The 22,002-nt window shown below is 32.9% G+C and overlaps 1 protein-coding gene across 17 annotated transcripts in view; it reads right to left on the reverse strand.

Moving 5' to 3' along the window:
* Cfap47 (cilia and flagella associated protein 47) overlaps window positions 1-22,002 on the reverse strand; it is a 512,210-nt gene that overhangs the window by 459,026 nt on the left and 31,182 nt on the right. For 14 of the 17 annotated variants that reach the window (XR_015442441.1, XR_015442442.1, XR_015442443.1 and 11 more), the window contains 7 exons: window positions 18,688-18,877; window positions 17,773-17,986; window positions 14,349-14,501; window positions 12,038-12,227; window positions 11,843-11,939; window positions 2,856-3,072; window positions 2,311-2,552 (listed from right to left, as the gene is read on the reverse strand). Coding sequence is in view for 14 of the 17 variants with exons in the window: in XM_087189881.1 (XP_087046007.1) it covers window positions 2,311-2,552; window positions 2,856-3,072; window positions 11,843-11,939; window positions 12,038-12,227; window positions 14,349-14,501; window positions 17,773-17,986; window positions 18,688-18,877 (1,303 nt within the window). In the remaining 3 variants the exon portion in view is untranslated. The remainder of the gene's footprint in view (window positions 1-2,310; window positions 2,553-2,855; window positions 3,073-11,842; window positions 11,940-12,037; window positions 12,228-14,348; window positions 14,502-17,772; window positions 17,987-18,687; window positions 18,878-22,002) is intronic. The other 3 variants (XM_087189872.1, XM_087189879.1, XM_087189878.1) reach the window with 3 other exon arrangements.

Raw genomic sequence — 22,002 nt, forward strand, 5'->3', positions numbered from 1 at the left:
TATCTTTACTAATTATTTCAATAGAAGCCAGTATTATCAGTATTGTAAAGAGTTAGTTAAATGAATCTGCAAAATAGTGATAAAAGTGTACCTCACATGCTTCATAAATTATGACCTGAGATTGTGTTAAATCAATCCAGGTTAATACAGGCATATCAATGATCTCCAAATCTAATGGGCGAACAGACCTGCTCTTCACTTGCTAAATTTAATCAACACCTCCACCAATACCTTCACATTAAAAGTGAGTGAATTTAATTTAATATTCATGGCTATTCTTATAGCACTTCCCATTACAAACACTTATAGAAGTATACAAAAATCTTGGTTTGAACATTCTCATATTCACCAGACAATAAAGTGAAAGCAATATTTCTACAAACCAAAATTCTTCTGTGATGTGAAGTACTTTTAGATTCTAAACAATGACTATTTCTAAATTAGAAATAGAGAAAGGGAGAAGGGAAAGGGAAATAAAGACAGAAGGAAGGAAACAGGAAGTTAGGAACTCATAATACAGATTGATGGTAAGATGCACAATAGGCTATTATTCTGGGGACACTTTCAGGGAGAAAAAGGACAAAGAGAATTATAAAATTTTCGCCATCACATAGCTATCCATTTATTTAGCACTGATTTATATACTTTCTATTACAGAAGTTTTCCATATGTTTAATCTTTATGATTTATATTGTCACTCCAGTTTACAGACAAGGCAACTCATAGAATACTGATCTAGATTAAAAAAAGAAAAACTAGTGAGAAACTAAGGTTAGTTTTGAGATCAAGTCCACCTGACTCCAAAGTTTATTTAACTTTCCACTCACACAGAATTGGACTTCAGCCTCCTATAAAGCACTATATGAACCACTGAAGGTACAAAGATTCACATCTTTCCATATACCTGAAAAGCCATAACAGGTACAAAAACTGAAGATGTCATATTGATATTCACCTGTAACTCGCCATTTCATTTCCTTAAATGATACCTTGTGTTTTCAAAAGGTCCTCATAGAACATCACAATGATGTTTCAAAAATCTGACAGGCTACTTGGTTAAAGTCAGAGTTTAGCAGTTACCAGAGTTCCTTTTTTAACAGGCTTGTTATATGAAATTGCAGATTTCAAAAAAAGGCAGGAGCAAAGTTAAGAGTATGCTTAGCAGAGGACTGCTGGGCACAGTGGTGCACACCTGTAATAATAGCACTTTGGGAGGCTGAGAAAGGAAGACTGCAAAATTGAGCACGGCCAGCCTGGGCAATTTAGTGACTTAAGAAGACTGTCTCAAAAAAATAAAATTAAAATTAAAACAGAGCTCAAGACACAGTTTAGTGTGAAGCCCTGGGCTCAGTTCCCTGTACCACATATGCACAGAAAAATATAAATGACCATCAAAAACAGTAAGTCTGAGATTTTTCTCTATTAATTTTCTTATTAAATTACAATTTGGGGTTTTAATTTTATTAACTGAATTTTATTAGATGTATTAAATATTATAATTTGACCTTTCAAAAATCCTCAATCACGAAAAATTTAAGTCATTCAGAGTCATATCTCATCACAATTATCATACAAAACTAAAAAAAAAAATCACCGTGTCCACTAATATCTGTGGTGTTAAGTTTATTTGTCAACATAGCCAGACTGTGACACTCCATTATTTGGTCAACGCTAACTCGCTGTTGCTGTGAAGATGTTATTTAGATGTGATTAATATTTAAGTCAGTAGACTCTTGAAAGCATTGGCAAAGATCATATATATTTAAAATTGCATATTGTGATGAGTTATGTATATATTGTGTGATGGTTATCACCAGCAAATTAATTAATATTCAGATTAATTTTCAGAATTTTGGTGAGTCTTACACAATAAGCTGAAAGCCTTAAGAGATGAGAAACCCCTGAGGAAATATTAACTCTGCCTCCAAAATGCCCTTGGACTAAAGACTACACCATCAACTTTTTTCTGGGTAACCAAACTGCACTGAAAAGTTCACACTTGCCAGGCCACCCAACTGTGTAAGCCTAGCCAGTTCCTTAAAATATCTTTCTTTATCACCTCCATCTCCACCTCCATCTTCATCTCTGTCTCCTGTTGGTTTTGTTTCTCTGGAGAATCCTAATAGTACAAGATCCACACTTTCAAATCCTATTTATGTATGCAAAAATAAGTTCCCTTAGTGACAATTATCTAGGTGATTTCTATGCTATAGGCAGAAATACTGAGTAGACAGAAAATGATTAATACTCAAATACATGGATGAATGAATAAGTGCATGTATAAATCAAATGAATAGAATCAACCATTACCTTTAGCTGGACGAATGGAAAAAGCAATCCCATTTACTGAGTTTACTGGTTGCCATCCAAACTGGGCAGACTTGTTCTGATGATTATACAACCTAACTGTCCCCCAGAAGCATGTTTTCACTAAGAAGCCTCGTGGTCTCAACACTATCTCATCTGAAGATAGCTCAAGTTTTACTGGCAGGACTTCTGCCGTCACTAAGATGTGTCCACTGGGTATGTTGTTCACTGTAAAGGAGAAAGATCTGCAACACAGCAAGATAATACAGATTTAACTAGTAATAGTGCTTTGTAGTTACAGAATTCAATTACACATACAAATGCATATACTATAGATTAATATACATATTGAATTCATAGTGTAATAATTTGAAATGATTATGAAAGAGAAGTAGATGACTACTAAAATATAAACCTATGAGTCTACAAATTTATACACATAGTTTCTATATTTTGGAATCAAATATAGTATTCACTATAATTATTTGGGTAAATATATACTCCATCATGATTCTAAAAATACAGAAATTTGAAAAATAAAATCTTACCTCCAAAATTTTCCAATGGTAGAAGTTTCAAATATTATTGGAATATGAGTACTGGATGTAGGTGGGATCACATATGAAAATATTTTAGTTTTCTGAAGTTCTTCAAAATTGATATCTAACTTAATCAATATATGTATAGATAGCATATTAATAAGATGCAGTGGATGAGTATTTGTCGAGTTCACACAAATATTACCAAAGTTAAGGACAGAGGGCCCTAAAATACGAAGAGGAAGTTATTGAGTTTAATGTTGGCAAATGTGTTCATTTATTTTGCATGTTTTCAAAATTTATTTTCATCAAGTTGTATACAAATGATAAATATTCACTATTAGATTCATTTTTATCTAATTACTATAACTTAGTATTTGGAGATTTTTGCCTAAAATTCAAAATGAATATATTCTAATTATATGAAAAATTGTATGACAAAATAATAAGCATAATAAAAGCATACTAATTTGTAACACTCCACCAATCTCTACTCCCAATAAAATTATTTTATTAACTTATTTGTAATTTACAAAAATGGGTAATTTGCCTATCAATCGTTACCTAAAATTTCCCTTTAAGTGCTAAAGAGACTTCCACATGATCAAGTAGAGAAGGAGCTACATTGGAGAAGCTGAGATGACAGACACAGGATAAAGTATTCTGAAGTAGGGGAAGGCAAATACACCCAGAAATGGAAAATTAACCTGAAAAGTGAATTCTGTAGATTGAACCAAATATTTGAGTAGTTAAAAAAGAGAAGCAGAACCATTGCTGGTCTGCTGCCCCCCTACACACACACACACACACACACACACACACACACACCTTACCTAGGGAACACATCATCTTGGAGCAATTTTAACAACCTAAGAGAAGGAGACAGCACTGTAAAAGCCAACAGAGTCCTTACATACTTTCCCTGATACTTGAAAGAGAAAACACAGCATGGGAATGCAACCAGAGAGAGGAAAGCTAGCAACACAAAGGCAATCTGGTCCCTTTCATTCTCCCAAACACCAGGGAACACTGTGTCCCTGTGTCATCCTACTCACTGCTCAGCATCAACAAGGGAACCCAGAGAAAGGCTGAACACCAAGAAGTGTGGAAAGCACCGTGCTTGCTGGCAGGGAGCCACAAATGGTATCGCAGGAGACAGGAGAGAGAGGGAGAGAGTCAATGGAGTTGGACCAGAGTGAGTGCTTTCCTATCATTTCTCCAATCACCAGAAATACGCCCACTGCCTACCATCCCTCACAGGCAAAGGAGGCACTCTGCTAAGCCTAAGCACTACACTAAGTTCCTCAGGTTGGAAAATGGAGCTCTTGAGACAGAGACTAGGGTGGAAGGAATAGAGGGTCCCCTGGGGAAGAGGGCTTCTGGTGATATACTAGGCAGAAGACCTGTCCCAATTACTTCCTCATCACTGAGACACAATAGCTGACATCCATGACTGAAAAGAGGAAAGATTTATTTTGGCTTAGAGTTTATAGAAGTTTCAGTACATAGCTCCAAGAGAAGCAGAAGCAGAAGAAGAGGAGGAAAAAGAAGAAGGGGAGGGGGAGGGGGAGAGGGGGAGGGGGGAGGAGGGGGAGGAGGGGGAGGAGGAGGAAAGGGAAATAGATCCTTTTGGGCAATGCCCACAGGGACACGGCTGTTTGATCAGAACCCCCCTCCAAACAACAAGATGCCCCATAATCCAGTCACCTCCCAAAAGCCCCACCTAAGAATTCATGAGGCTTTAGGAGCACACAACAAGACATAGGTGTGAGCATGAGATCTACCCTGCAGGGAGGGGAGCAGGAGTGGGAGGTCATGGTGAAAGATGACAGAGAACCATGGGTTAGGCAAATCACATCACATCCTCTCTTTCCTAAAATAATTGAGGTGGTCAGATGTAGGAACAGAGACAAAGGTCTAGAGTCGGCCATGGCCAAAACACAGCTTCCAGTCGGGAGGCAGGTCCTGCCAAGCTGACAGCCCTCACCAATTAAAGTCAGGCGGATATGTAGCCTGCAGGGAGAAAATCACCTTGGCTGCCTGCAATCAAATAAGGACTAAAGTATGAAGGGAACTGTGTGGACATTCTGATTATATGGTATAGTGGATGTATGGGGGTGCTTCTTTCCTTGATTATCTGGTCTGGGTTATTTTTGTATTAATTTTTTTCTTTTTTCTTTCTTTTCTTCATTTCTTGCTTCTTTATCAATATATTTTTTCATTTTTTCCTTTACTATGTCTGCTTATTTATCTTTTTTTCTTTCTTCCTTTGCTCTTTTTGTTTTTCCAATCCCCTTGTGTATACACTTCTTCCTCTTCACTTCTTATGATATATATATATAACTTCTTATGATACATATGAGATATATATATCACTTATATATATCAGGTTATCAGGTGCTTTTGTATGTATTAAAAATACAAACTGACTAGTGCTTTAATTTCCATGGTACCATTCATGGCCATACTGGGGTAACCCTTATCAGAATTGTCCATAGAGGATACAAACAAAACAAAATACAAATATATTAACAGGTATCGACAACCACAGAGCTTCTTTCAATATGTAATTATACTTCCCTCCCTCTGCATCATTCCTTTCACCTCCATAGGACAGAGTCTGAACTCCTACCTGTTTTTCACCTAGAGAAATTTCTCTTATCTATTCCTGTTACTGACATACTCCCTTCCTTTTCTCCTGCCACATCCCAGACTAAACACTATTAGCAGTGTACTATAGTCTGTAAGCTAACATTAAATAATGAGCAAAACTGTCAGAACAAGTTTTAGTGTTTATAACTGATGTGTATGGTAGAATCTGTGGATGGTGTCATAACCAGTAGGAATTCTCTCCTTACTACACAGTGACTGGCTCCAATGCAATTAAAATGAATAGGTTTAAGTGGTAGATAAAACCTCTTGAAAAAATAAAGCCACAGTCACATCACTGGAAAACATAACCAACCTAAAGAGATCTTCATACCAACACCAAAATCTCCATTTTCCCTCAAACCTCAGTGTGTACACACACACACACACACACACACACACACACACACACACAGAGGAACATGAAAAAACAAGACATCAAAATGCCTACAAAAATTTATACTCTCCCAAACCTGATTCAAGGGATACCAACAGAAAGGAAATCAAGCACTAAACAGCTGAACTTTATAGAATGATTCAAGAGGAAGTTTACTCAGCAAGGTCAAACATGATATAAACAGATAGTGGAATTAACAAATATATCAATGCAATTAAACAAGTCAAATAAAAAATTAGAAGAGCTGACTCAAATGGTTCAAAATATAAGGACAAATTTATTTTAAAAAGAGTCTATAAAAAGGTGCCAAGCACAAGGACCCGAGTTTGATCCCCGGTACCAAAAAAAAAGGTGCCAAACAAAAATACCAGAGATAAAGAATTCTACTGAATATATGAACAACACAAGTGACCAATGTGAGAAGTGTCATATCAGAAGCACAGATGATTAAAAGATACCTTACAAATAACTAGAGAGCAAAAAAATTGATCCAACCGCTACTAGATGACACTAACACTACCATAAGTCCAATCGGAGTTAGAGGAAAATTAGAGGGCAGCACACATGGAATAAAAAAATCTATTTATAGAAATTATAGCAGAAACTTTTCCAAGTATAGAAAATAAAACCCAATACACACGTAAGGAAGACTTATTGAATGACAAATAACAATGAAAAAAGCTCCCCATGCCACATCACAATCCAAATCACAGAAGTCCAACACAATGAAAAAAGCAAATAAAAAAAATCACTTATAAAGTTAAACTCACTAGATTACTACAGACATTTCAATACAAATTTTAAAGGGAAGAAGACCTTGGAGTGAAGTGCGTCAAGCCCTAAAAGAAAACAACTTCCAACCTAGACTAATATAGCCTGCAAAACTATCTCCCAAAATTTATATAGAAAAAAAAATCATGACAAACAACAACTTCAGAAATCCATAAAACCAAACTGTCACTCTAAAAAGTTCTCAAGGAATCTTGGAGTCAATATATACAACAATGCCAAAATTCTAGTGGAATAAATACATCAAGCAGGGTGGGCAATTAAACAAAAAGGGAAAAGAAATCAATCATAAAAAAATAATGTGATGAGAGAAAAAGGGTAGTACTTTTCACTAATAATTCTCAATGTAAAAGGCCCTCCCCAATTAAATGACAGATTGGCAGGCTGGATCAAAAAACAAAACTCAACGGGTTTCTACATACAAGAAATATATCTAATTCACAAAGAAATTTATAGACTAAAAATCAAAGGATAGAAAAATATTCCATGCATCAGGACCTGAAAAAGGAAAGCAAGGGTATCAATCTTACTCTCAATGTAGATTTCAAGCTAAAACCTATCAGAACAAGCAAAAAAAGTACTACATATTAGTTAAGGGAACATTTCAACAGGAAGAGATAACAAATTGTAAATATATACACAATGAATATTGGTGCACCTAACTTCATAAACACTACTGGACAAAAAAAAAAGATCAAATAAACACCAACATAATAGTGAGTGATTGCAATACTCTAATTTCACAAATAGATAAACGAGATTAAAAAATCAACAAAGCAATATCACAACTGAACCAACAAATGGACTTAGTAGATATTACAGTGTTCTACCCTACTAAAATAGTATACACATTCTTCTCAGCAACACAAGGAAATTTCTCCAAAAGTATCACATAATAGTCCATACAGCCCATTTAAATAAATATAAACTAATGGGAATTACCCTATGTATACTATCAGATCAGAGCACACTGCAACTAGAATTCAATCACAAAAATACCTACCAAAATCAAGAAAATAAATGTTGTAAATGTCTTGATACAAGAATTACAGTGTGAAATAATGTCCAAGTTTCACATTATCCTCTGAGTAGTACACAAAGAGAGACAATCAAAATAACACGGCAAAACTCTTGTGAACTACATTGATCTTTTTACCATATCACACAAATGTGGGCTAGAATATGTGCTCTGATACCAAATATATTGTTTGTCAAAATAGAAGACTTAATGTGACCAGGGTACAAACTAAAATTATTTGTACCAAGAATCACAAAAATCTCAAAAAATACCAAGATGAAGATGACCCAGCTGGTGGAATTATTTGACAAGTATTTGAAAGATATTAGTGCAAAAATGGTAGGATAAGCAATCATGAACATGGACAACAAATGGAAAAAGCATTTCAGCAAAGACATACAACATATACAAAACTAAAAACTAAAACTAAAACTAAAAACTAAAAAACTAAAATATATTGAAAAATATAATCAGTTAAATAGAAAACTAATGGATAGGCTCAATAACAAAATAGAGCGGGAGGACTAAAAGATGGTGAATTTGAAGAAATAGCAATAGAAATCATCCAATTTGAAAAAAAAAAAAAAAAAGAAAAAATAGAATGGATTAGAGAAAACAGGAGGACACAAAGACATTGAGAATAATGTCACTGAAGTCCTAAAATGAAAAAACAAAGTGAAGGGGGTTGAGGATAAAAAGTATGTGAAGAAATAATCACTAAAGAATGTTAAAATATAGCTAAATGCATGCACATTGAGGGCATACTGTTAAGTGAAATAAATAGGACACACATATATACATACTGAATAGTTTCTCTGATGTGAGAAACTGAAAGTGTAAATAAGGATCAAAATGTATACTAGATAATGTAAAAAAGGTAGAAAAGGTCCAAAGAGGAAGGGAAAGTGGGAGACGTAGGGGAAAGGAAAGAAGGGAAAGGAATAAATATGATATAAGGAAAAAACAGAAACAAAGTCTTTGTAAATAGGAAGGGCTTGAGGGGTTGAAGGGAGGGCAGGGGAATAGGGAAAAAAATAAGAACCAAGACATATCATGTAAAGTTACAAATTCCCAATGATGAATGTCATCATATTGTATACCTAAAATGTACCAATAAACTTAATGAAAAAAATGAAGTGAAACGGTAAAAGAAAATTATCTAAAGATGTAAACCTACAGATTCAAGAAGCTTAATGAAATTCAATCCCCAAAATCATTCTCTAGACTTGTAAGAACTTCTAAAACCTAAAGACAACTTATGTGCTGGAAGAGAGAATGATAGAACTCTTAAAGACATAGGTGTAGGTAAAGATTTTATGAACAAAACCTCGGTTGCACAGGAAATATTACAAAGAATCACAACTGTTATCTTATTAAAAAGCTTTTGCACAGCAAAAGAAATCATCAACAGAGTGAAGAGACAACCCATAGAGTAGGAAAAAAGTTTTGCTAGCTGTTCCTCAAAGGACCAATATCTAGAATATATAACAAAGTAAAGAAAAAAAAAATCAGACTCTTCAAATTTAAAGACCCAATCCAAAAATGGGCATCTGAAATGAATAGACATTTCTCAGACAAAGAAGTACAAATGACAAATAAATATATGAAAAAAATGTTCAACATCACTGGTCATTCGAGAGATGAAAATTAAAAGAACGCTGAGATTTCAACTCCGTAAAGAATGGTTATTATCAAGAAATCAGCCAATAACAAATGCTAACAGGGCTGTAGGGGAAAAAAGAACCCTTCTCCACTGTTGGTGAGAGTGTAGACTGCTGGAACCACTGTGGAAATCAGTGTGGAGATTCCTCAAAAAACTAACACTAGAGACTCCATTTGACCCAGCTATTCCCTTTCTTGGTATCTTTCCAAAAGAATTAAAAGCATCATCCCACAGTGATATTTGCACACCCATGTTTATAGCAGCACAGTTTGTAATAGCTAAATCTTGGAAACAGCCTAAATGCCCATCAACCGATGAATGGATAAAGAAGATGTGTTTTTTTTTTAATACAGTGGAGTACTAGTCAGCCATAAAAGGATAAACCTTAGACTTTCTTGGTAAATGGATGCACCTTGAGAACATACACTTAAGTGAAATAAATGGGACACACGTGTGTAAATATCACACTGTTTCTCTAGTGTGAGAAATCAAAAATGTAAATATCCAAAAATGTATAATAGATATTGTGAAATAGGAAGCAAATGTTCAAATAGGAAAAGGAACTAGGGAGGGGACAAGAGGAAAGGAAGAAAGGGAAAAGAAAAAAAAACAGGAAAAAATGGAAACAAAGCTTTTGTAAATATGGAGGGGAAGACGGGTTGAAGGGAGGGTAGGGGAATGTGAAAATAGAAGAATCAAGATATATTATGTACAGGTAAAAATTATCTACAACCAATGTGATATATATGTATATATGCTAATAAACTTAATTAAAAAAACAAAAAAGAATTCTATATTGTTGATGGGAATGTGAACTAGTATAAGCATTATGGAAATCAGTATGGAGAGCCCTCAAAAAGTTAAAAATAGAAATTCCATTCAATTCAGCTCTTTTCAAAAGGGTTAAAGATATCATATTACAGTGATACATGTATACTCATGTTTATAGCAGCACAATTCATAATACTTAAATCTTGGAAGTGGCCTATATGTACATCAGCAGATGAATGGATTAAGAAAATGTGACATTTATACACAATAGAGTACTACTTTGCCATAAAGAAGGACAAATTTGAGTCGTTTGTAGGAAAATGGGTGTACCTTGAGATCATAATGTTAAGTGAAACAAAATAGACACATAGCTTAAAAACTACATGATTTTTCTTATATAAAAAACCCAAATTATAAATAAAGGGCAAAATAAAAGATACAGAATAGAAAATAGGGGGCTGGGGATTTAGCTCAGTGGTTCCGTCGCCTGGCTCGCAAGCGCAAGGTCCTGAGTTTGATCCCCAGTACCAAAAAAAAAAAAAAGAAAATAGTAGGAGAGATCTTTTACAAATGGGAAGGGGAACAGAGATGGAGATTAGGAGCTTGGAAAACTGTTGTAAAAGAGTTAGGATGTGTCAGATATATGTACTAACGTCTCACAAAAATGTAATCATTATATAACACAAATATGTACTAATATAAATAAAATAATACATAATGTTTATTTGTCTATTACAATGTAAAATAAGACACTTAAGAATGCAACAATAGCAACAACAAAATACTAAAGCCACTATAAACCAAAAATACTGTATTAAGAAAGTATTCAAATTAAAAATTATAGAATGGATTTAAGAGACATCTCCAAACAAGATATATGATTTAAATAGACATTTCTTGAATTAATTACATAAAAATGTATTCATCACCTTAGCCATTAAAGAAATGCAATTCAAACATACAGTGAGATAGCATTTCACACTCACTAAAATGGCTATACTCAAACAGACAGGAAATAACAAGTACTGGTGAGAATGTGGAGAAATTATAACCTTCCTACACTGCTAATGGCATTGTAATTTTGTGCAGTCACTTTGGAAAACATTTTAGAAATTTCTCAACCAGTCAGATATAAATTTGACACACAACCCAGCAATTCTAGACCTACAAATCTAACCAAAAGAAATGAAAATGCATGTTCACTCAAATAGTTTTACATGCATAGTTATAGCATTATTATACAAACTAGAAATAGCTCAATTTCCAATAATTGGTGAATGAACAAACCAAATGTGGTATTCTCACTAAATAGGATGCTATATAGATATAAAATGGAGCAACATACTGATAAGTACTATCACATGGAAGAGCCTAAAAACAGTATGCTAAGAGAATAAATCAATATATGAGAGATCACATATTGTGTGACTCCATTTATATGAAATGTTCAGGACATACAAATCTATAGAGACAGAAAGTTTACTAACGGTCATCTTGGCTGTGGGATAGAAATACAGAGTAAGTGCATACAGGCATGAGGATGATGGCAGCATTCTAAAACTGAATTGTGATAGTGTTGCCTAACTATAAATTTACTAAAATGTATTTTTTACACATTTTAAACTGATGAGTTATATGGAATATGAATTATACTTTAACAGATATTTATTTAAAAATAAAGATCATAGTAGACCTTTGTATATTCTTACCAACAATTACTTGATGAATTTGCTTTGGTGTCAAAATTATGCTGCAATCAAGTTTTTCCTTGGGAGTGGCTGGGTTTGATTTAGGTCTTTTGAGAATCTGAGAAAAATAATTTTTCCAAAATTCATCATTCAATATTAACAAAAAATCGTTCAAGAATACTCATAGTAAAATAATATATAAAATACTGCACATACCTTTCTCTCCAGGGACACTCTCTCCTTGGAAGCTAATTCCCTGGTACATAACAATCGATGAGTTTTGATCAGACTCTCTAATGAAGACCATTCCTTTTGTATTTCCACTTGAGAGAGTAAGGGTGACTTTAGACCTGATGCCGGCAGCATGTCCATGTCTACAGGATCATCTGAATACATGCATTTCCTACTGAAATAATAATAATAAGCAGGTGAGGTGGTCTTTTAGAAAATAAATCTATGAATCCAAATATTCCCCAATGTAAGCTATGGCTGCAACATTCATATCTACTTAAATAGACTGGTACACTAATCTGTAGAAATCTTCCTTTGCTAAGGAGACTCCTTTCTCAAACACTTAATAGAGTACGTTATGTGCTCTACTTCCAATCCACTGTCACATTCAGAGGGAGCCCACAGTAAATAACTAGCACAGAACACAAGAGACAAGCCCCTTTGGCTCAAGGCAGGGACAGCAATGTGGTATAATTTATGCTCCAGAAATTCTGGGCATCAGGCTGAATGTATACCTTATTTGCAACATATTCTTACTCAGCTCTTTTTCTTTCCCTATTCGGCTTCCTTCATGGCATACAAGTTTCTAAGCATACTCTGCATAAATCCCAGGCACTGAAATCCCTGTCTCAAGATCTACTTCTGGGGAAACATACAGATGATATTTCCAAATAAAACAGTAACAAAGAAAATTACTATAATTAAAGTAGTTCAATATTTTACTTCTCCTGTACAATAAAATGTCATTCAAAACATTAAAAGTGAAAAAGAAACTAAGACTAAGAAATAGCAAAAAATCTCATATTCACATGGAAAGGACTGAAATTTGACTCCTATCACCCAATAAAAAATCAATACGAGATTGAAAAAAGACCTAAATATAAAACATTAAACTACTAGAAGAAAAGAAAGGGAAAGACTCTAATATATTGATATAAACAATGTTTTTTTTTAAATGAGAACTCAAAAGCACAGGCAACAAAAGCAAAAAGAAATGAAGGAAAGTATATCAAACTGAGAAGCTTCTGCACACCAAAGGAAACAAGAGAGTAGACAACCAACAGAATGGGGAAAAATTTCAAACTGTGCATTTGACAAAGAATACATAAATAGAATACATAAAATACTTAATTTTATAACAAAACAACAAATATAACCTTAAAATGGGTTAATGATACTTCAAGGATGAAATTCAAAAGGCCAATCTGATTTATAAAATGCTCAATATCATTAGCCATCAGGAAAATGCGAATTAAAACTACAATGGGCTATCATTTCACATAAGTTATACTGGCAATTATCGAAAAGACAAAAAATGACAGATGCTGGTAAGGATGTGAACAAAAAGAATTCAAATACACTGTTGATGGGAATGTAAAGTAGTATAGCCACTATAAAAAAAAACATGGAATCTCTTCAAAAAATTTATAAGAGAACTATTACTATGAACAATCCCACTTCTGAGTATATATCCATAGGAAATGAAATTAGCATACCAAAGTAGCATACCAATTACCACAACTGCATACTCATGTTTATTGGGGCACTATTCATGATAGGTATTAAACAGAAGCAGACTAAGTGCCTATTAACAAATGGATGGATATATATATGTATATATAAAGGATATACATAAAAGATATATATATAAAGGATATATATAATTATATGTAATATTATTTAGCCATGAAAAGAATAGAATGCTATCACTTGCAGAAACTGGAGGATATAATATTAAATTAAATAAGACACACACAGAGAAAAAATAATCACACATTATCTCTCATACGTAGATGCTAGAAAAATCAACCTAAATAAAGAACAGTGATTACTAGAGGTTAGGAAGGGTGGAACTAAGGTAGAATACAGAAAGATGGGATGATGGGTACCAAAGCACAGTTAGAAAGTAATAAAAAACAGTGGGTTGAATATAGTTTACAATAATCTATAAATTTCATGATGAAATAGAAGAGAGGAGCTTGAAATCTCCAAACACAAAGTAATAATGAGATGTATATGTCAATTACCCTTATTTAATTAGTACATATTATATACTTGTTCTGAAATATCCCACTGTACCCAGTAAATCTGTACAATATTGATGTTAAAAAGTTATAAAATTGTTTAAGGAGACAGAAATGTTAACTATTCTGATTTTATCCTTAATGTGTGTGTGTGTGTGTGTGTGTGTGTGTGTGTGTGTATACCAAACTTGTACAATGAAAATAATAATAAATTTTAAAAAAGAAAAATATTCTGACTCTGTGGGCACCATGACTGTGGAATTGATCTTCACCTTGCTGCTTCTTTCTCCAGGCGCATATGTCTTAAATATTTAATATGATTTGAATAGTAGCTTCGATGGAGTCTCCTCTCTATTTTTTCAAATTCAGTATATTCAAAATCAGGATCTATATAGTCAGACCTTGGAATCTTTGTGAAAATCGTCCTACAATATGAGTAAGTCATGTTAAAATCTATACATATACATTTGTTCAATCACTATAGAGTATTTACCAGTAAATATTTATCTCAGGTGTTGGGCATAGTATTTTGAGCAGAACAGACTCCAGTATTTTCCCTTATAGCCTATTCTATATGAAAGCATAAAGAACTAGAGTGAGACCTAATTAATTCCTTATTCTAATTGGAGAAAATCTCTTCTTTAGAGTGAGACCTAATTAATTCCTTAATCTAATTGGAGAAAATCTCTTCTTTTGAGGTCACTGTAAAGCTATCCTTGAGTAGGCAATGTGAACAGTTCTACATAGAGATCGGACTTTATGAAACAAGAACTGACCCTGTTTGGTGTGTTTTTTTTTAATTTATCGCTTTTAGATCATAATGATTAAAATTAGAAAAAAAGAACAATGAATCATTTTGTTAAACATGTTACTTTTTTGAAACACCAAAGTTTATGAAATAACTGTCAATAATAAATCTATAGAATAGAAACAATGCATAAAAGAACTTCAAATTACATCTCATATTAACTGGCTTTGTGTTCTTCCTTTTTATTCAGCATATATTTTCAGTAAAAACAAAAAGTACAATTATTCCCACCTTTCATCCTTTGTTTACCTCAATACTCAGCAAATTTTGTCACTCATTAAGAGTATCACCCTCAACAGTTAACTCCTAAGTATGAACCATTATATACATGTACTGAAATATCCAACTGTACTTTATAAATATATTTGCATATTATGTTAATCAAAAAAATTTAAAAATGTTCAAGGAGCTAGAAATGCTAATTACTCTGACATGATTTTTATACACTGTATATGTGTATCAAATTTTCAAAGTATATTCAAGTCTATAAGTCAAAGTAATATTTAATTTAAAAAATGTAAAGAAATAATTCGGGATGTGTGGGCCTTATGAATTGTTGCACATTACTTGAGGAATTGAACTCTACCACTTTCCTTGTTTCTGCAGGTACATACTGAAGTCGAATAAAAATATGACTCACAGCAAGTATTAGTCATACTCATACTTTATTTCTCAAATAAAAATTAATTACAAATTAATCTAATTTTTGTCCTCATTTTCCACAATTCTTCAAAGTTTACATGAAGACAGCTTTAACTGAGTTAAAGGTTTTAACAGACTAAGACAAAAAGAGGGGAAAATGTTTAGTTATTCAAAGATAGTCTCTAATATTTAAATTTCCATTCAGGCGCTAAGACTCTTTACAATCCTATAATTCCTAGAAATAATTCCTATATCTAAAGTCTTGACATTTTAAAAAGGGAGAAAGAAAGAGACACTGAAAACTGCAGTAGATTAAATACTTTAAGTGACAAGGAGCAATGAACGTAACTAAATCCTAAATCTTTATCAGTTCCTCACAGAATAAACAATAGGAAATATACTCACAGCTTGAAATAGATGATTTTAAAAACTACAATGCAACAGGAACAAACTTTACATGTGAATAAAATGTCTCCCTCATTTATTTACTCAAAAATTCATGAAATGATAAATATATGCCTGATTGTTCTAAGCACAGGACATACTGCAATAAACCAAATTTGACAAAAATTCCTACCTTTGATTAGAAATTAAATAACATTAGGCTGGGGATTTAGCTCAGGAGTGCCTTCACCTGCTTCGCAAGCACAAGGTCCTGAGTTCAATTCCCAGTACCAAAAAAAAAAAAGAAATTAAATAACATTTGTCTATGGTCATACCACCTGAATGCACCCGATCTTGTCTGATCTCAGAAGCTAAGCAGGGTTGGCGCTGGTTAGTATTTGGCTGGGAGAAATTAAATAGCATTTACAATTACCAACATGCAAATAGAGCATAATAAAATATCTTTCATTACTTAAAATTACTAAATACTAGACAGAAAATAATACAGTTAATTTTTTTTTACTAATGTGAAAAACAGTTCACTAGTAAAAGTAAATGTGACCATAGAATGTAAAGCAACTGCTAAGCTTTGTTTTTGAAAACTTCTGGCACTTTTGGACCATTGGAGGGGGGCGCAGAGAAGAAGCAAGATATATCATGTACAGGTTCAAATGATGAATGTGATTATGTATATCTAAAATGTACCAATAAATGTTTTGCAAAAAAACTCAATATGGAGTTAGAAACAAACTGTTAATATTAAATTAAGACATATCTCTCTATATACATATTTATATAACCTTAAGAACGAGTTGAAAAGGATACATAAATATTTTCAAAAGCATCCACTGCAGGGCAGAAGGAATACAATAATCCAGAAGGAAACACATTTTATATATATATATATATATATATATATATATATATATAATATAATTATTTTAAATGGAGCCTGAGCTATGTTTACGTTCCCGTATTTCATTGCACTTGTCAATTTTTTTTAAAAGGCAGATGTGGATAGAATTTGTAAAATAAAAATACTAAGATAATCTACCTAAAAACCTAAAATTTTCCCACTGTAGCTAAATTAAAAAGTCCTAGAAATCAAATAGTATAATTTTTTAAATGGCTGCAAAATTAAGCAAGCTTAATGATATCCTTAAGGTAAATAGACAAGTAGAGAAACCCCAGACCTATATCAAATTTACATAGTCAACAAATAGCATATGAGTAGGCAGAGAAGAAACCTACTTCAGATTCAAATGCATAAAAAGCATTTCTGGGATTGGGCCCCAGATAAAGATCTCAATATACCTTAGTGATTTCTGATTAACCATTGGTAAAATAGTAATTTCCTTGAAGTTTGGATAAATTTAAATTAAGTTTTATAAACTCTTAGTATCCAAACCCAGGAAGTTTTAGTTCAGTTTAGGCAAGGTAATTTCTCATGTGTCTCTAAGGGGCAAAACAAAGATACTGACAATGACAATAATTGGTTATTCACAATTTTAATTTTTATTACATAAGTAAACTGAAGGTGTCAACCATACTTAATAAACACAACTATTCTGAGAACTTGTTATATTCCAAAGGTGATTATTTCTATCTTTCTTGTATACTTGTCATTGGTACATTCTAAGAATTATTTTGTATACCAATCACTTCCCAGCAAATATACAAAAGAAATGCGAAGTTAAATTTTTAAAAAATGCACTGGTATTCAACAACTATCTCACTCCACATATAACAAAATGAGAAGATAAAATATTGTTGTCATCATTAATTTTTGGACATCAGGAACTAGTCAGACCTCTGCATATCATTTTGTATATATCTTTCAAAAATTTAATATCACATGTTACCTGAACTGTTTATGATATTCTCCTGGCCTGAGACTTGCAGCTCGGTCATTGGGAAGGGCTATCAGTGCACCTTTCATTGACTTTTCATTTGACTGATGATCATGAAGGTGTGTCCTCGTTGATTGAAGCATTGCTACAGATCCACAGTCCTTATATTTTAACAAGTCTTTGGCCACAAATTGTCCCGTGGGATTACTGATCAAAGGGGATATACCTTTTGTAAAATTGAATGGTAAAATTACATATGGTACTTGGAATTCCAGCTTTCAAAAAGATAGCCATTTATTAATCAATGCAAGATAATTGGTTTTAATTTAAATATTAAGCCCAAAACAAACACATTCAGAAAATACAAATTAATATGTGGATCTATACAAAGATATTTAGCAATTAATAATAAAATAAATAATAAAATGAATAAAAATAAAATATGATAATTTCAAAGATTTAGGATGATCGATTTAAAAGTGAAAGGTTGAAAAAACTGTATATCAGTTATTTAACATGGTTCAATATATAAAAGATTACAGCGGGCTGCATAAAATAGCAGCAACAAGAAAATCTATGCAATGGTCAAAATTAATTTATAGGATAGCCTCAAGCAAAACAGAAGAAATAAATATTTAAAAAGCATAAAATATTTCAGGAGCTGTATAGGTTGCTAAACCAAATGTATGACCCTCAGAACTGTAAGTATATCTATTGGGAATATGGTAAAAACATAAATCTTTGGGCCCCGATATTATGTACTAAATAAAGCTTAATAGTAAATAAAAATACATATTTGGAAAGGCCTTTACATGATTTTAATTCATGCTAAAAGGTAAGAACTACTGAATTAGGCTATATATATATATATATATATATATATATTTATACACACACACATATATGGTAAAAGTCATATTACTATACCAGGATTAACTTTCATCACAATTTTCTTAGTGAAAGGCTTACAGATGCTTTTGAAATTTAAATTTATGTAATAAAATGGTTTCATTGATGTAGTCTGCAAATTTTCATCTGCCACTGGGCCAACAATCTCTAGCACCTGTTTCAGTTTAAAGGTTCCAATTTGATGTGGAATAAATGAGCATATCACACTCTAAAAAAAGAAGAGGAAAAACAATCAATATTCTTTTTTTTTCCCCATTAACTTTATTGGTACGTTTTAGGTATAAAATATAGTTACATTCATCATTGAGATCTTGTACCATTACATGAGTATCTTGGTTCTTATTTTTTTCCCCTTCCCTTGCCCTCCCTTCACCCCCTCCACCCTTCTCTATTTGCAAAGACCTTGTTTCCATTTTTTTTCTCTTCTCATATTTTTTCCGTTCCCTTTTTTCCCTTCCCCTACCCCTTCCAATTGCCCTGCTCTTTTAGACCTTTGCTTCCTGTTGCACACTATCAGTTATACATTTTTTAAATTACAATATTAAGATCTAGGAGACATTACCACAGATTTCACAGAATTTAAAAGGATATAGGAAGCATATTACAAAAATCTTTTTTGAAATAAATTTGACAACTTCTAAGAAGTATCTTGGAAGACAAATTAATGAAACTAACTCTGGAAGAAATATAAAATTTGAATAGCACCTATTAAAGAAAGTATATTCCTAGCTTGAAAACCTACCTATATGACAACAGCAGGCTCATAAACATTTTAACTGATAAATTATTATCAAACAATTAAAGCAGAAAAAAGAAGGAACACTTCTCCCCTCAGTTTAGGAAATCAACATTGTGCTAATCCTAAAACTGCATAAAGATAATAGAAGAAAAAAGTATGAACATAGATAGAAATTTGTTTAAAAAAACAAACTATTAGAAGTCAGATCTGGCAGGATGTAGAAAGTAGTTTTGTTATAGGGTTGGCAGTGTTGGTTCAGCATTGGAAGATCCACCCCCAAAAGTCATCATTTTAACAGAGGAAAGGAAAAAGCCATATGATCCTATCAACAGTTGGAGAAAAAGTATTGGACTAAATTCTACAGCTGTTCATGGTAAAAGCTATGAGGAGACCAGAAGTAGAACAGAAACTTCTCAACAGATTAAAAACATGTACTCCATATTTCCAGCGAGTACAACTTATATGAATGGAGAAGACACAATGCTTTCTCCTTAAGGTGGGGAACAAGGGCAGATATGCTTACTCTTTATCTGTCCATTAAACTTTGAAACATAGGCCCCACCAAAATAGTCTGGCAATAAAATGACACAACTAGGACAGGATTGGCATGGCAGAAGCAAAATCTTTATATGTAGATGAAATGATCATCTACACAGAAAATACTAAGAAATCTCTAGGAGCCCCTAGAACTTGTACTTGAATTTAGCAGGATTAGAAAACACAAGATATATATAAAAATTCAGGTCTGTATACTTGCTATAAATGAAGAATTGGATATTGAAATTTAAAAGTTATGTAGGAGTACAAAGGACCTAGAAAAGTTAAAAACAAAAACAAAAACAAAAACAGTGTTGGAAGACGTTTAGTACCTAATTTTAAGACTTCTTCTAAAGCTACAGTAATCAAGGCAGTGTTGGTGTAAGGAAAGACATATAGATCATTGGAATAAAACAGAGAATCTAGAAATAGAACCACACATATATGGTCTACTGAGTTTTGAAAGATTATTTAACATTAGCATTTTATAGAATATAAACTCAATTCAAGAGCCGAGGAAGAGATAGTGTTTTCAGCAAATGGCACAAGAACACCTGGTATCTGTATATAAAAAATTAACTTCAACCTTTTATTTCCATACACGAAAATAACTTAAAGGGATCTATGAACCTAAATAAGAAAGCCTAAAATATGAAACTTTAAGAAGAAATTATAAGGCAAAATATTTATGAATTCAGAATAGGCAAGAACTACCTAGGATACAAAAGACATGATGTATAAAAAAAAATTGATAAATGAGATTCCATCAAAATTTAGAACTTTAAATGACATCATTAAAATGAAAAGTAGTCCTTAAAAAGACCATATTTACAATGCATATAACCTATGACCAGAATATATAAAGAACTCTTACAGCTCATTAATAGACAACCCAATTAAAAAGTAGACAGAAGAAGATGATAAATAGCCAGTATAGCACAAGGAAAGGTGTGCAACTCTAGAATCAGAAAAATACTAATCAGTACAATAATAAGACTGAATTATACACTCATTAGGGAGATGAAGTTCAAAGTTTTGAAAGCCTTGTCATGACTTTTTCTTTTTGTTGGATTCTCCCCCTTTGTGTTTAATTTGTCACGCCCAATGGATTCATTCTGCTGGGTTTCCTGGGGTTGTGATCTTCATTGTCTTTTCCTAGGGTATTGTCTAAAATTTTGTGGAGTGCAGGTTTGGTATTCATGAAGTTCCTGAGGTGCTCTTTATCACGAAAGTATCTTATTTCTCCATCAATTTTGAAAGATAGTTTTGCAGGGTACATCAATCTGGGTTGGAGGCTGTTTTCCTTTAGGGCTTGAAATACATCACTCCAAGCTCTTCTTGCCTTGAGGATTTGCCTTGAGAAGTCTGCTGTGATTCTGATGGGCTTTCCTTTGTATGTGATTTGTTTCTTTTCTCTCACTGCTTGTAGAATTTTGTTCTTCTGTTGGATTTCTGGAATCCTAACTATTATATGCCTATGTGTAGATTTTTTTTTGATTAAGGCTAGCTGGAGTCTTATATGCCTCACTTATCTGTATGTCAAGTTCTTTTCCCCTCCTTGGGAAGTTTTCTGCCATCACTTCTGTGAAGAGTTTATTTATGTCATCTGCACTCTCTCCTCTTTCTTCATTGACTCCAATCAGTCTTATGTTATTCTTCTTTGCATCATCTAGCAGATGCTGGATTGATTTCTCATGTTCCCTTACAATTTTAAAGCAATTTTTCTTTTCCTCCTCACTAATTGCAATCTTATGTTCTATATGTGAAATTCTATCCTCATATTAGTTCATTCTGCTGCGCAGACTTTCGATGGCGTTTTTAATCTCTTGGAAATCTGTTTGTATCTGTTTTATGGATTCCATTTGTTTCCTATGTTGGGATTCCATCATGTTCCTCAGATCCTCTATTTTTTTATCTATGTCCTCTCTAGATTTATTAATCATGTCTTATGCCATGAGCAAAATCTTTGCTGTTATCTGAGTAATTATTTCTGATTTCATTTTTCCCAGATCCTCTTTTGTTGCCAGTTCGGAGAGTCTAGGTGGTTGAGTATCAGA

Source organism: Heterocephalus glaber, unplaced genomic scaffold (assembly GCF_053883595.1).
Source record: "Heterocephalus glaber isolate CG9 unplaced genomic scaffold, H.glaber_assembly_v1.0 deba00001547, whole genome shotgun sequence".
Classification (NCBI taxonomy): domain Eukaryota; kingdom Metazoa; phylum Chordata; class Mammalia; order Rodentia; family Bathyergidae; genus Heterocephalus; species Heterocephalus glaber.